The sequence below is a fragment of the Coenobita brevimanus genome, chromosome 51, assembly GCF_032717465.1.
Source record: "Coenobita brevimanus isolate Jiangsu-jjx chromosome 51, ASM3271746v2, whole genome shotgun sequence".
NCBI lineage: Eukaryota > Metazoa > Arthropoda > Malacostraca > Decapoda > Coenobitidae > Coenobita > Coenobita brevimanus.
In genome coordinates, this window is record NC_137004.1 from 36,761,960 (window position 1) to 36,779,503 (window position 17,544).

A 17,544-nucleotide genomic window follows, 5' to 3' on the forward strand; every position below is an offset into this window, starting at 1 on the left:
TCAACAGATGACGATGAAGGTGAAGGATTAGGATGGCATGATGCAAGATGCGAAAAATGTGAAAGATTCTCGGAGTACAGAAGGCACACACTACACAGCTGGGGAGCAGGAACAGACTGGGACGAAGTGGAGGTAGTTGCTTGCCTCGCCATACACGATAATTGTGCTGCAGTCACGCGCCAAATTTGAATAATTTTCTCGAAGTGCTTTTCATACCATCGAAGCATATGCCTTTTGTATAGGGTAATTTGTCCTTTATTTTTCACTTTCGTACCTTCGAATTTTCGTACATTGGGGCTTCGTTTATCGGGGACTCCCTATATGTATGTCTACTGTATATCTGTATTTATATCTATCTATCTATCTATCAATCTAGATATATATAGATGGTTATGAGTAACATGAATGCTGCAGGGTGAAGGAGCAAAAATGAGGCAAGGGAGTGAAAAGGGGGCAGGATATGTCAGGATAAAGTGGAAGCATAACAAAAATGAGTGGTGTAAAAGTAAGGCAGAGTGAGAGGGGGGAAAACGAGAGTGAAAAGTAGGTACAGTGAAGGAAGAGGGAAGAATGAAAGTAAGGGCAAGTAAGGCAAGGTGTGTCAGGATCAGGACACTCACCAAACCATGCTTGCTGGTCTCCTTGCACCTCTATGGCCAATCCGAAGTCAGCAAGTTTGACGGCAGCGCCCTTGGCTTTACTGGCCAACAGCAGGTTCTCAGGCTGGGGGATGGGGAAAGCAGGATCAAACAATAGGTAGATCATGTTATAATGGTAGGTTGGGTTCTATCACGTGCAAAAGTTCGCTGATGCTGACAATCCACTGCCAGTATTTTGTCCTGCCTTTCATATATCTCATTCCTCCCCCAGCATCAGAGAGTATCCCTCCTTTTCAAACTCTTTTGTTGTGAACTTCATATTGATTGCACATGAAAACATTTTAGATAATATCTTCAGTTGTCACAGCCAGGAGAGAAATGTCATCAAACTTTTGACTGCCACAAGAAGCCAATGTCAAATTGGTGAGTCAGTGAATATAGATTAGATTTTTTTTTTTTTTTTTTTTAATGCTGATGTTCCTTAATACCTAGCAGTCCATTTACATGTCACACACATCATTTCATCACATTAATACCCATCATCCATATTGAATAGGGGCTCCTAGGGTTTTCTCATTTAGGACTGGTGTGCTTCTTCCTTAGCCTGTATCATTCTTTTTCTGTGCCTGCCCTACTCTCTTCCTATTTCTCCCATCTTTCCTGTCACTACTTAATGCTTTTCTTTCCGTTACAGGTGGCTTTACATTGAGTGACAAGCCAAACGGTTTCCTGTAAGCCAAGAAACCATTTACAACGCTGGGTGGTAACCATATAACCAAACCATACGTGCTCCCTATGTGTCAAGTGGGTTGGTGAAGGGTTAGTGCCCCTCCCTGTAAAACAAATAACTCAGAGTCAAATGGCCACCCCATACGGGATTATGGCGTCCGGCAATAGATAGATAGATAGTGATGGTAGGCAGTCATTGGGAATGTTGTTATGATAGAGCAGTGGGTCTTGTGAAAAATCAGGAAGAACATAATGACATCCAAAACCCTAAACTGCACCTTCTCTAGCCTGGGATCTACCACTGACTAATAATAATAATTTTTTTTCATTCATCATCCAATCCTACTTGCCCCATGAGGAGCACAGAAGCCTGGGGCTAGGCAAGTTGGTCTTGACATTTAAGATGAGAGTGACCAGCCTCACTCATCCCTGAGTGGCATTACATAAGCAATAAACCCCAACCATCCCTTGGATATAAACCTACACAGGCTCAATCCGATTGGAGAACCGTAATTACCCACTATTCCACCTGGTGCCGAAATCTGGTTTTATGGTTACCACCCAGCATAGTAAATGGTATCCTGATGTACAGGAAACCGTTTGGCTTGTCATTCAGTATAGAGTCACCCACAGGCAGAAGGAAGAGGAAAGAATGAAGGAAAGAAAGACAGATGTGAGAGTGTAAAGTCATCTGTAGGCAGAAGGACGAGGAAAGAATGAAGGAAAGAAAGACAGATGTGAGAGTGTAAAGTCATCTGTAGGCAGAAGGAGGAGGAAAGAATGAAGGAAAGAAAGACAGAAGAGGATGGAAGGAAAGATGGATGGAGGAGAGGACTGGGCAGACACCCGAGAGCAACACTACACAGAGTGAGTGGATGGTGAGCACCTCCACCTACCACAGAATAATAATAATAATAATAATAATAATAATAATAATTAATAATAATAATAATAATAATAATAACCCGTGGATCGTGCAATTACCTATTTTTTTATCCCATCTTGTAGTGTGCAAAAAAAAAAAAAAAAATAGTTTTTGTTTATTATAAACTCGAAGATAAACATCCAGGGCATCATCTAGTGAAAAAAAAAAAAAATCTCTCTCCGTCTTTGCAGAGCGCCATGCGTAAGTTTGCGTTGGGATGGAGTAGTTATTTTGATGCATGGGCACTGGAAGGCTAGCACAGCCTGAGCTGTGGCTCGCAATCCATGGGATAATAATTATTACTATTATTATTATTATTATTATTATTATTACTATTGTTATGATTAATGACAATAATAACAAGAAGCGGTGCCAAGGCACAACAAAACTATCCCCAGCAGTCATTTTAGTGCTGACATAAAACCACAACAGGGTATCTAACCAAAGATGTCACATATCAAACTTGCAGTGAATCGGGTGAAAATTGACGATTTTATGCCCATCTGAAATTTCAGACCAGACCCTTCTGACACAGACCCCCCTACCGCTAACTGCAGGGTGACCCCTCTAATGTAATGAAGCATGTTATAGGACGCAGGTTTGCAAGATGCATCTTTAGGTTTCGGTTTCACGTCAATATGACGAACTTGAAATGAGTTATGGCAATAAAAGAAAACTTTTTTTTTTTTTACTTTTTTTTTTTTTTTTTTTTTTTTTTTTTTTGGCATACAACATTTTTTGGGCCTACAGCCCAATTTGGTCCCAAATTTAATCAGGTGACCCGAAGGACACAGCCTATCATCCTTATAATTTTTGCCAAAAACGTACCTGTAGTTTTCACGTAAAGTTTTTAACAGACAGACAGACAAACAAACAGTCAAACCGAGTGAAAATAATACCCGTCCCCGAGCCCCTCTAGGGCAGGGACGGTAATAATAATAATAATAATAATAATAATAATAATAATAATGATGATAATAATAATAATAATACCAGAAAAAACACTAGTCCCCACCTACGTAGCAGGTGGAGACTATACCCTGTTTGATTGACCTGTGTAGCTGAGATGTATGGGGTGAGTAGGGTGTGTTTGTTTCTTAGCTGCTGATTGGCCGCCGATGATGTAAATCAACAGCTCTTCTTATCTTAACATATATATTTACATTTTTTAATTCCCTGCAATATAAGCAGCCATTTTGGATATGGAATAATTCCTGAAGCTAAAGAGGTCAAAATTAACTTAAAATGTTTATTAATATCAAAGAAAATTAAAGCTGATTATAACTTTTTAAAAACGATGAGTGAAGTTTGAAGTAAATTATCCACCCACGGCGTACACCCCCGTCCGCAAGTTGCACTGCATCAAACCACGGTGTACACCCACGTCCGCATGTTGCGCTATAATATCCACCCCCGGTGTACACCTATGTCTGCATGTTGCACTACAGTACATGCTTGCATTTACTTCAATGACATCATTGGCGGCCAATCAGCAGCCGCAAATGAAACACCCTACTTGCCCAATACATCTCAGGTGCACAGGTCAATCAAATAGTCAATCAATCAATCAATCAATCAATTCCTGTGGCACCCCACGGGATGCATAGGGCCTCGATGAACTCTCTCCACCAATATTTGTCTCTTGCCATCTTCAGGTTCCACCAACACTCCTCTCCTGCTTGTCTTTTCATTGTCCTCAACCAGGTTTCCCTCGGCCTACCTCTACCTCTTCTTCCTCTAGCAGTCCACTCTGGCACATCCTGTATTAAACTGCCTTCTTTTCTGTATATGTGCCCCATCCACATCCAGCGAGAAAGTCTCACATATTCATTACCTGGTTCTACTCTCGTAATATCCTTTACTCTTTCATTTGTAACTCTGTCTTGCCACTTTACCCCAAGAATCCTCCTCAGTATTTTATTCTCAAATCCTAATACTTTCTGATCTGTTGCAATTGTACTGTACCATGACTCATGCCCATAAATTAAAATTGGTCTAACCATGGACTTGTAAATTTTCACTTTAGTATGTACCGAATGCATATTATTATTCCAAACAGATTACAACAATCCAACAGCTCGCCAAGCCTGTCTAATCCTCTCCTCAATTTCACTGTTTAATGTTCCATTAAATGATACAATCGTTCCCAGATATTTAAAGTTTTCTATATTTTTCACCACATTATTCCCAATGGGGTGCTTTCAAAGCTAGTATTCCGCTAGATGGCTCCACTGTTGCAGTAAACATCTTCCCTGCGCTGTTTAAAAAGCATATTTTTCTTTGTTAAATATCTATACTGTTGAGTGAAAATGTGAATCATGGTAATGTCATATGCCGAAATATAAATAATACAAATATAACACCTATATATAACGTATCGTGAAGTGTTTATATTTATCATAAACGGAAATTAAAATATCACTGATGGCATGTGATGGCAATCCGTCCTTCCAGTGACCCTATATTATTTAATTTCTGCTACATTTAGTGCAAATTTGGTTCTTAATACATTGTCTGTTCAGACTGTAAAGTACGCCTAGTGGGTATCTAGACTCGTCCAGTTTCTATGTGGGCAGAAATTTAATGTTGAGTAAATACTGGCATTCAACATTTTGCTCGCTTCCTTCACGCATGCGCACCACAAGACAGTCCCGTGTTTAAGTTTTTTCACGAGGGATGTCAAGTTTCCATGAAAAATTTTATTTTGATGGCGTGTAATGTCACGGATTCACTCAGAGTAGAAACGAGCTATATTCATAACATTCGTCATTGGTTCATAAGTGACTATGTATAGGCAGTGTGTTTCACTGAGCGATATCTTTGTGTAATTGTCATTCCCACATCTTGCCTCTCTAGCTGTTAACTAAGCTACGCCCATTTCTCATGTCCCTGTACCCGACGTTGGTTACATTACTGTCGTAAATGGACACACCCACAAACACACGTAGTTCAGTAATGTGAGTTCCTGACTGTTGAGCGGAGAGAGAGAGAGAGAGAGAGAGAGAGAGAGAGAGAGAGAGAGACCTTCCCCTGCAGCTTCCTGTCACCATGAGTCATATTCATATGTATCATTGTAGCTTTTTGTAAATAAAGTGTTACAGTGAAGTTTTGCCTTTTTCTGTTGAGAACTAGTGGTTATTATAATTTTTACATTTCACCAAGTGCCTACCAAATAAATAAGGTCATCTTATCATCAATATCTCACACACATTGCCCCCTCTTGGCAAGTCCCTAATGGTATGGTCATGTGAGAACTGTCTCCAGGCCACCTGTCCACACACATATGTTTGTAAGATCTTCCACTGACTGAGTCAGTAGCTTGTGCACATACCAGTCCACTTGACCTGGATGCAATCTCACTGGGGGTAGACATTTAAGAGGATGCAGTAGTATTTACTCGTCATGTGTTTTCACGTTTGCATATATATATATATATATATATATATATATATATATATATATAATCGTGAATACTGAACTTGACTCCGTGTGAATCTTGTGGATCACTTGGAGTCGATGCCTTGGCTTGTCTACCTTCCACAGTCGTCTGTCCTCGGTGAGACCGGGCAAAAAATGACGTGTAAACGATCTTGGTTTTGGGACGGTTCCTCAGACCGGATGATTTATGATGGTGAATGCCAGTATTTACTCAATATTAAATTTCTGCCCACATAGAGACTGGATGAGTCAAGATACCCACTAGGCGTACTTTACACTCTGAACAAACTATGTATTAAGAATCTAACTTGCACTAAATGTAGCAGAAATTAAATAATATAGGACCACTGAAATGGCGGATTGCCATCACATGCCATCAGTGATATTTTAATTTCAGTTTATGATAAATATAAAAAATTCATGATACGTTATATATACGTGTTCTATTTGTATTATTTATATTACGGCATATGACATTACCATGATTCACAATTTCACACAACAGTGTAAATATTTAACAAATAAAACTGTGCTTTTTAAACAGCGCGGGAATGTGTTTACTGCTACAGTGGAGCCATCTGACGGAATACTAGGCTTTTCAGAAGCACCCCATTACACAATCGATTTGGTTCTCCACGTCCATATTAATAATTTCAGTCTTTCCACACTTTATTATCAGTCTCACTTTTTCCCCTTCCTCCACCAGACAGTCAAGTACCCTCTGCGTCTCGTAAATACTTCTGCAAATCAGTACAATATCATCAGCATATTCCAAATCCATCAGCTTCATATTTTCTTTCCAGTTAATTCCTGCACCTGTCCTCCTTACAACCTTTCTCATAACATAATCCATAACCAAAACTTACAGCAATGGCGAAAGAACTCCTTGAATCACTCCTGACCTAACTTCAAATGGATCACTCAAAGAACCACCAACCATTACCTTACAAAAAGTACCTTCATGCAGGATTCTAATAATATTTACAAACTTTTCTGGTATACCACAGAATCTCATAATTTTCAACATAGCTCTACGTGAAACACTATCAAACGCCTTTTCAAAATCCACAAAACACATACTAAGCGGCATTTTCATCTCATTAGCTTGTTGCATTAGATGCCTTACAATAAAAATCTGATCATTACAACCTGGACCCTTTCTAAATCTCGTTTGTTCTTCTCTTAAAATTTTATCAATTACTGGCTCTATTCTGTTCAACAAGATTACTGAAAAGACTTTTGCAACTACAGGTGTCAATGTTATCCCCCTCCAATTGCCACACACACTTAAATCTCCCTTTTTTGGTATTTTTATAATCACTCCATTTTTTCACACTTCTGGAATTCCACCATTATCCCAGGCCACATTAAAAAGCTTCAAAAGCGCATTCATCAACTCATCATTTTCCACCTTAAGCATTTCAGGAAATATTCCATCCTCTCCTGGGGCCTTAAAATTCTTTAACTCCTCTAAAGATTTTGCTACCTCTTCCAAGGTTATATCTCCTGTTTCTATCTGCAAATCAAATAGACTAATAATAATAATAATAATAATAATAATAATGATAATAATAATAATAACAATTCGTGCCCCGCCAGGGTAAAAAACTTTGGGAGCGTTCTTCTGGCCACGTACTGCATTGACGGACACAAGGGGTGCTGTGGTTGAAACAGTGTCGCATACAGTAAAGTATGCTTGCACCCAGTCTGCTGCCCGGGCCGATTACACTTTGTTCACAGACTACACACACATCCACAGCCAATCCAGCATAACAATTACACTTACAAGCACTTCTCACCCTACATACAATCTCTACTAGACTAGCCACTTGGTAGAGATACATTGGCTGTATCGTCCCCAATTCGGTAGGGACAGGCCGGTCCTTCAGTGGACACTCAAACTGCTGATGATATATATATATATATATATATATATATATATATATATATATATATATATATATATATATATATATATATATATATATATATATTCAACCATCTAATCCTGCGTTACCCTATAAGGAGCGTAGAAGCCCAGGGATAGGTAAGTTGGTCCTGACAATTAAGATGAGAGTGACCAGTTTCACTCATCCCTGAGTGGCATTACGTGAGCAATAAACCTCAATCATCCCTTGGATATAAAACTGCACCAGCTTGATCCGACTGGGGCACCTTAATTACCCACTGAACCACCAATCGCCATAATTTGGTTAACTGGTTAACACCCAGCGTAGTAAATGGTTTTCTGTTGAACAGGAAACCATTTGGCTTGCCACTCAGTGTAGTCACCCACAGGCAGAAGGAAGAGGAAAGAATGATGGAAAGAAAGAGAGAAGAGGAAGGAAGGAAGGAAAGAAGAAAGGAAGAGAGGAAAGGGCAGTCACCCGAGAACAGCACCACACTGAGTGAGTGGATGGTGAGCGTCCCCATCTACCATCAAATATATATATATATATATATATATATATATATATATATATATATATATATATATATATATATATATATATATATATATATATAAACTAATTAGTAATACTGTATATGTGGTCAATGTAAGGCCCACCTTAAGATCCCTGTGAACAATGTTGTTGTGGTGGCAGTGGTTGACGCTCTCAAGGATCTGTTGGATGCAGTGGGAAGCGTCCGCCTCGCTGTAAAATTCTCGGGCTACGATGTCCTCAAACAACTCGCCCCCCGTCACTCTGTACGAGGTCACAAAAAGGTTATAGTAGGTTATAGCAGGTCGCATGAGGTCGTACTAGGTCATAAGTAGCCATATTTTCCTTGGTTCTGGACGTTTCTCAGTACATCTATTAATGATGACGACGACACTAATAATGATAACGTAAGAGATAACAAGACACTCGTTTATTCTTTTAAAAATACCTACGTATATTGTAACTGGAAACATAAGGAGAAGATCATTACATTCTTAACTTCTGTAGTCTATTGCTAATGCAAACTATGTTGAAATCAAATGCGTGCAGCATACAAGGTAATGTTAAGGTGTCATGTGCAAATTAATTCGCTAAGGAAGAGGCGATGCGAAGTTCTCCATGGCAGAGAAAATGCAGTTCAAATAAGTTTCATCATCACCATAGTCCCCCTCATTCCGTAAGGGGTTACAAAGGGGTCACACTGGGTTGCATCAGGGTTACAAATTCGAGTTTGTTTTCACCTGAGGGAATTAGGCCACTCCTACAGTTTGAATACTAAGTTGTTACTGCATGAAAGTTGGTAAGAAATTAATCACAAGGAAAGAATTTGTCCGTGGTTACTGGTCAAATCCATAAACTTCAACACCTGAGCTGCTAGAGGTGAGGGAGCTTCATCAGGTTAGAACAAACGCGCTAGAGTAAGACATACCGGGTACAGGGTCATACTCGGGCTCATATTCTCGTTGACATGGGAACTCACCGCACTTCCTTGGCGACTTATTTAGCTCAGAACACCTTCTTAGCAGATCGTTTTTTGCTGAATTAAAAGGACGTTACTAGCACACAAAACAATATTTAAATGAAATAAACTATGAAATCCCTGACGAAGAAGGGCTATTAAGTCCCGCTGTGCCATCGAGAGTAGACCCTACAGTATACTCAGCTCTCTTTAACTTGTAAAATTACCGTCTCTCCTTCTTGAATACTGAACTGCAACAAGGCATTAACACTAGAATATGGTGCTAGTCACAAAAGAGTATTATGTCAGGGACGTAGAGTCGTATTATTATCTTATTCTGCCTTAGAGCTATGAAATATAGAATCCAAACGGACAAAACTCTCCGCCAGGTTAAAGCGTATGAATTATAGCTTCTATGGCCACGATAAGTCGGCTGAATACCTGCTAATTCTTCTCTCCAAACTTGTAGCTTTCATTCTTCATTTCTTAAACGCATCATCGGCATCGGACACAGTGGCAATGGCGGGCAATAATGATAATGATGGTGTATTATACTGTAATGATGTAATGATGAAAGTTTGTGGTGCCTGTGGTGTTGTATTGGTTGTGACGATCATAGCTGTGGTTGTGGTGCTGGCGAAAGTTGTTGCTACTGTAATGGTGAAAGTTGTGGCTGTTGTTGCTGTGATGACTGATGACGATGCTGATGATGATGATGATGTTTACTGTCGTTGTAATGGTGAAATATGTGGTTGTGTTTGTTGTGACTGCGATAAATGTTATTTTTTCCATAAGTGCGGTTGCTGTAATGATGAGAGTTATGATAGTGTAGTTGTCTCGTCGGAAAATGTGACACTGCCGTTGCTCATGATGTTATGGTGATACCTGTGACTGTGATTGTTGTGACTGGCCATATGTGGTGTACTAGGCTTCTTGGCATCTCATCCTTTGTGATTTATTATATTAATTACACACTAACATTTTACTGTATGCTATTGATACCGTTTGGATAAAAAGTATACAATAGGGTACTGAGATACAATGCAAAGAATAAATTGCTAAGGAAGAGAAAACAAATCTTGGTGATGAAATTATGATAGGATCTGTAGTTAACGACACCATATCTGATGTGAAATGCGGCGATGACTGTGTTGGTGATGGCTTTAGTTGTTATGGTCGCAGAATATGAATGCACTGGAGAAAAATAAATACAGGGTGTTCTGTAAAACGCGTCAAATTGATGAGGTTCTCTTGAACTAACTATGATTAAGAAATCCTAATTCAGTGTGGGTCGAATTTTTAACCGTTTAGGAGCTACAGTTACTGCGGGCCATATGGGAGAAACCGGTGTCCCTCATAATTCACTCATATGTTCTTCAGTTACTGTAGCTCCATAACGCCGCGAATCAGTCTCACGAAGATATAGCATCTGTTACGGAAAACCAGTCTTATTAAAAAAACCTTTTCTCAAGAATCTCGCTGGACACCCTGTATATAAGTACGACACAGCTACACAACCACAATGATCCTCCACCACCACAGTATTTATGATCTCTCCACCACACCAGCACTATCACATTAAGGTATCTCTGCCATCAACACCTCACCGCCATCACCAACACCACCACTCTACCATACCATCACAAAATAACCACCCCACCAGTACTGTACTAAAGTGCCACAAAATTACTCCACCACCACCACTACCAAAATAACCATATCGCCACCACAACTATTAAGAACCTACCACTACTACCACCACAATGACCTCCCACCATCGCCAAAATGACCTCCCACCACCACCACCAAAATGATCCTGCCACCATCATCACAACCACCACCACCACCATCGGCACCAAAATGACCCTACCGCCACCACCACTAAGAATCCACCATGACCACCGCCAAAATGACCCCATCACCATCACCACTACTAATTAACCTCCCTCCCCCAACAAACTGACCTCACAACCACCACTAAAATAACCCTATCACCACCACCACCACGAAGAATCCACCATCATTACCACTGCCACTAATAAGACCCCATATTCACCACCAAAATGACCCCATCACCACCTCACCACCACTACTAAGAGCACACCACCACCACTGCTAAGAGGTCACCACCAAGACTACTAAGATCCCACCGCCACCACCATCATCACAATGACCCCATCACCACCACCGTCACCACACCACACCACCATCATCAAAATAACCCCATCACTAGCATCACCACCACACCAGACCATCACCCCCACCACACATTAATACCACCACACCACACCATACCACATCACACCACACCACCACCACAGCGGGCAAGTCTAGTTTGACCTTTAGTATATGAACCAGAACTTCACCTTTAACACCGGTAACCTTATTATTTATTCATTTTTCTTCACTCCGCCATCAAGAAACCTAGTGTGCGTTTCTGGTATGTGTAGGACCAGTGGTATGTCTGCTTTGCTAGTGTCTGCCTGCTCTACTAGTGTCTGTCTGCTCAACTACTGTCTACCTGACTTACTGGTGTCTGTCTGCTTTACAAGTGTGTGCTCTAAAAGTGGCTGTCTACTCTGATAGTGTCTGTCTGCTCTTGCAATGATTGTCTGCTCTACTGGTGTCTGTCTCTTACATTAGTGTTACTCCAAGCTACTACTGTCTGTCTGCTTTACTAAGAATGTCTGTCTGTTGTAATAATATCTGTCTGCTTTACTAGCGTCTGAAAGCTTTACTAGTGTCTGTCTCCTCTAACAGTCCCTGTCTGCTCAGTTTGTGCCTGTTCTGCTAATGTCTGTATCCTACGTTAGTGTTTGCCTTTTCTAATATTATCTGCCCTGCTACTCTCTACATTTACTAGTCTGCTCTGCTACTATCTACATTTACTAGTATGTCTGCTCGACTACTGTCTGTCTGCGTTTACTAGTGTCTGTCTGCTCTTATAAGCTCTGTCCTCTTTATTATACTCTGTTCACTTTAACTGGACGTAAAACAGCCATCTTTTCATCTTGACTACTGAGCTATGACACAAGATTAGCACTAGAATATGGTTCGACTCATGAAGAAGTGCTGGGGAAAGGATGCAGGGCCGTAGTACCGCGTTACTGAGACACTGAGCTAAGGAAATAGTTTAAAAAAAACGAAAACCTCAACCACATCCAGTGAACGAACTATGGTGCTTGTTACTATCCGATGTGGTTTGTTTTCACTCAACAGAACTGGGACACTACGTCATTTTTTGCATGAAATTGGATGAACCAAAGTTAGGAGATTGAAATGAGTCTCTTTGTTTACTGTTCAAATTAATCCTCCACTGTACATTTGACCATCAATTGAAATGAAAGGGATTTGGAATTTTCATCAAGTTAGAACAAATGCTATTTATTATATGTCAGTGTCTGTTGTACAAGTGAATGTTAATGTCTGTTGTTCTGTTGTACTAGTGTTGGTTATATACTAGTGTCTACTGCACTAGTGTCTATTGAACTGGTGTCTGTTGTACTGGTATCCGCTGTACTAGTGTCTGTTGAATTAGGGTCTACTGAACTAGTGTCTGTTGTACTAGTGTCTATTGTAGTAGTATCTGCTGTACCAGTGTCTGTTGTACCAGTGTCTATTGTACTTATGTCTGTTGTACCAGTGTCTGTTGTACTAGTGTCTATTGTACTTGTGTCTGTTGTACCAGTGTCTGTTGTTTTAGTGTCTGTTGTACTAGTGTCTATTGTAGTAGTGTCTATTGTACTAGTGTCTGTTGTACTAGTGTCTGTTGAACTAGTGTCTGCTGTACCAGTGTCTGTTGTATTAGTGTCTGTTGTACTAGTGTCTGTTGTATTAGCGTCTGTTGTACTAGCGTCTGTTGTACTAGTGTCTGCTGTACTAGTGTCTGTTGAACTAGTGTCTGTTATGGACTAGTGTCTGCTGTACAAGATACCATTTTCGTTTATGGTTACGCGTTTTTTTAATGTAAAAATACACATTAATGAAAATGCCTATTCATCATTATAATTACCCTGTCCCTCACACACACACACACACACACACACACACACACACACACACACACACACACACACACACTTTTTCACATTATACTTAAGAAATACATAAAAATACTTACAAGTCGAAAACGAGATAATGGAAGGACTCCTCCTGTATACTATCGTGAAGTCGAACTGTGGGGAGGAAGAGAGAGGTTAATTAGACCTTCATAGACAAGTACAGTGATAAAATGACTGATAAATATAATAGCTACAGAAGGGGAACGGACTGATGGATGGATCGAAGGATAGATAAACTGACTGATGGACTGGAGAGAGAGAGAGAGAGAGAGAGAGAGAGAGAGAGAATAAAGTACAAAACAGAGAACCAAGCAGTATCATGTAAAAAGTAAACAACCTGGTCTCAAATATAAACACTGTATGAGATGGTGTTATATCATGTGCAAACAAGAAAAAAAAAATGGTCATCCCCTCTGTAATGTAAACACAAGGGAACGTTAATAAGGTCTATCAGCAACACGAAAAGCGGCAAAGTGTTGTTTTCTCTGTAAATAGAAGACAAAGGTACGCAGAAACATTACACACATTCATTACACACACACACACACACACACACACACACACACACAGTACAGACAGGTGCTGCAAAGTTTGACCTATGAGAGGATCCCATAACTCACTTCTCCACACACACACACACACACACACACACACACACACACACACACACACAGACCTGGCCATGTGATTGGCTTCCCTTGCGTCAGCGCTGAGTAAATTTAGTCTCTCTCTCTCTCTCTCTCTCTCTCTCTCTCTCTCTCTCTCTCTCTCTCTCTCTCTCTCTCTCTCACGTTTACTTTTTAAACATACATTTAATTCTTTAAGACATCATCGATTAGATTTCTCAATTATTACCTCCGATTAATCATTCATGAGCTTAATAAAATCGCCTGACAGTATCTAGGGTATTATTTAAAAGACGTCCTCGAGCTGATATGGTTCAAATTTAATTCCGGGTTAATTTTCAAAGTATATTGCCATTTACCACGTATGATTTTTTTCGCTGTAAATACTGGGTGGTCCTTACATTGCTCTCCCCATTCTTGTTTGTTGCAGGGATGTCCCAGTCTGTTTCTGTAAGACGCCAAGATATACTGACTGCTTCATAAAATTACTGATCAACCATGTAATCAGTGTAGATAAAAATGCAGACACTATAAAGCCTGAAAAGGGTTATGGGAAGTAGGAAACGATGCTGAGGAGTGAGCTGTCCCCGCAGTACACGAGAACCGGTTGCGTAATGTATGGACCGCCCTGTATATCCCTTCCTCCAGTGACATTCCCCCTTAACCTCTTCAGTTTGATAACATATTTTTTATTTCTTGCTACCTCCAGACGATTTCATTCGGCACAGGAGACATCAAAGTAGCGAAGTAGTTATAACTTTCCCAAATCTCATCAATAAATACGGTCACCTTTGATCCTTCAATACAGTGACCTACTTTCCATGTCGCTGGGTTTATTTCCACAGGGTATTATTCAGTTTAGAAAGGATCTTCATTGTGCTCTTTTGACTCTAAGTTGCCTTAGATTTCATTTTTCCTTTTCCACGGCGGCAGAATAAGACACTACTGCAGCTCTACCTACTTTCCATAGCACTTCTTTGTGAGTAGCATCGTATTCTAGTGTTCACCTATCGTCACGTCTGAGCATCAACGTAGACAATAATTTTAGGCTAAGTAAAAACGGTATAGTGATGTTAACGTAGGCTGCATTTGACTCCACCCACCCAAAACTCGTCCCATATAGAGAATAGTTTGTCTAGAGAGAGAGAGAGAGAGAGAGAGAGAGAGAGGAATACATCATCAAAGTGAAGGTGATGCGATTATATAAACTATTTGAAACTAGGAAAAGGAGAAAGAAAACAATGTGTCATCTTGTTCTCGATGAAAAAAAATGGTCGCTCCGTAAGAAAAACTGTTTCCTTGGGGCTGTTTCCAGTGTTTCGGCTTTTTTTTTTTCCCCTCACCGCCCGCTTGGAAATGTCAATCAAGAAAAAAAAACACGAAAAAAACTAGAGAGAAAAAGCGTCACGGGACAAGCTTTTTAGAAAGGATGGGGACGAATTGAAAGTGTGTGTGTGTGTGTGTGTGTGTGTGTGTGTGTGTGTGTGTGTGTGTGTGTGTGTGTGTGTGTGTGTGTGTGTGTGTGTGTGTGTGTGTGAGAGAGAGAGAGAGAGAGAGAGAGAGAGAGAGACAGACGGACAGACAGACAGAGAACGGTAAGATCCATTTCTGTGGTATTCTACCCAAGACAAACGTGCCTCTTCTTTTTTATATTGTGCCAGCCACTAGGGTTTCTAAACTCAAAGGCAATTCCTTTAATGTAGGTAAGTTTCTTTTCAGGATTTCTCTCTCTCTCTCTCTCTCTCTCTCTCTCTCTCTCTCTCTCTCTCCACGCAACTCACTGGCAGAAAATGACAATGGTATGGCTCTGGACGCATTTCACAGCAGTTCTTCGTGACTAGCATCATATTCTAGTGTTAATCTCTTGTTACGGATTAGCTCTCTCCAGACGATAGGATTCACCTTGGGAGGGATTTTCCAAAGAGAAGGGGAAAAACTCGTACTTACCTCTTCCTTCACCAACAGAATTCCTTGTAAAGTCGAGTAAAAATGGCTCAATGGCAGGAAGATTTAATAATGCGTCGCTGAACTGAAAAACAGATACCCTCGTTGTGAAAAGATCAGAGCTTCTTACAGTAAGTCTTTCAGACCGATGACGTTGTTTCCTACATTTTTGCTACATCTCTATGTTTTTATCAATTTTATAAGACCCTTCCAAGAACGGTACTTAAGGTTTCCGGCATCTGGAGTTCACATTTTCGCATATCAGCAAAGAAAAATCATATAAAAAAAAATAATAATATGTGTGGATGCATTTTTGTAACCATTCAAATCCAATTATCTTTCATTCATTTCACTCTTGCTACAGAACAGACGAATTGTTGCTGAATAAGAAAAGCCTCTTGTATTCGCTTAAGCTCCCAAGCTCTCTCAATACCTATGGAAAATCGTCTGGAGGGAAGCATAATTGAAACGAAAACTACGTCACGGGATTGAAATCACACCGACAAACTCTACGGTGTTAGATTGCCAGATTTCACTACCTCACGTTCCGTGGCCTGTATTTTCGTTGCCATAGACGTCGTAGCATTTTATTTGTCTTTTGTATTACACATAAATAATCTTTTGTATGTTATTTAGAGCTATTTAATATCGACATACTTTGCATCAGCAACCAATAAAATGAAATAGTGAAATACGCATAATACAATGAGAAAAAGATGCAACAAAGCCTCCAACACAATCTCGTATAAGACTCTCGCAACGCTAATATTTATGATAAAGATATTCGTTTGGTTAATATAATAACTGTGCAAAACCTGGTGCATATAAAGTTACACCGAGTTACGATGAGGTTTCTGTAGTTTGCATGCTATTATGAATATTCATGTCAAAACTGAATTTTAAAAGGCGCTTTATTTCTTGCACGTCACACGCATGAAAAGCTTGAAATTGAAGAAAACAAGGCTATCGTGCCTTATATATATATATATATATATATATATATATATATATATATATATATATATATATATATATATATATATATATAATGTTATACATTACTTCAGAAGTGTTCTCTGCTATCAAATAACATAAAATTTTCATGATTAAAGATAACTATCCTAATACGTAAAGGAGGTTCAGGTATATGATCCAGAGAGAGTTTCACGTTGCCAAAATATGTTTGATAAGGTCACCGTTACTAAACCACTGGCTTAGGTGATGTATTTTATTGGCATATTATTGCTATACCTCTAACCAGTTTAACCTTAGGGAAAAACTTCTCTTACTGGTTAGCGATGACTATCTCTAACTCCTCTCTCTCTCTCTCTCTCTCTCTCTCTCCAGCAGCGAATTATATGACGGTGACGGAGAGGAAAATGAGGCTGAGGAAAAGGCTGCGGGGGATAAAAGGTCGGATGAAAGTGGGGTTGGTGATTGTGAAAATGAAGATGGAAATGGTGAGAGTGAGGAGAGAATAGAAGAGAGCGAGGAGGAAGATAATAATAATAATAAGGGTGTGAGTCAAGTAAATGGTGATAATGGTGTGAGAGAAGGTAAAAGTGAGGATGGTGAAAATGGAAATGATGATGATGATGATGATGTTGATGATGATGATGGTTGTAGTCTGGACGAGGCAAGAGATGTTGAGGCTAATGATGAACGTGAAAGTGAGGATAAGGTTGGAAATTTAAGGAAAATGAAAAAGGTAAGAATGAGACGAGATGGTGATTCTGAAGATGATGAAGGTGATGGTGAGCTAAAAGAAACGTTTTTTGGACACGCAGGTGGGATAGGTATGTGCGGACAGGTATGTGGGG

General features: G+C 39.8%; 1 protein-coding gene across 8 annotated transcripts in view; it reads right to left on the reverse strand.

Moving 5' to 3' along the window:
* The window catches only part of CaMKII (Calcium/calmodulin-dependent protein kinase II), a 491,893-nt gene that overhangs the window by 184,012 nt on the left and 290,337 nt on the right, over positions 1-17,544 (reverse strand). For all 8 annotated transcript variants that reach the window (XM_080272799.1, XM_080272794.1, XM_080272798.1 and 5 more), the window contains exons 4-6: positions 13,214-13,268; positions 8,261-8,399; positions 621-723 (exon numbers count right to left, since the gene is read on the reverse strand). In XM_080272799.1, the coding sequence (XP_080128925.1) occupies positions 621-723; positions 8,261-8,399; positions 13,214-13,268 (297 nt within the window). The remainder of the gene's footprint in view (positions 1-620; positions 724-8,260; positions 8,400-13,213; positions 13,269-17,544) is intronic.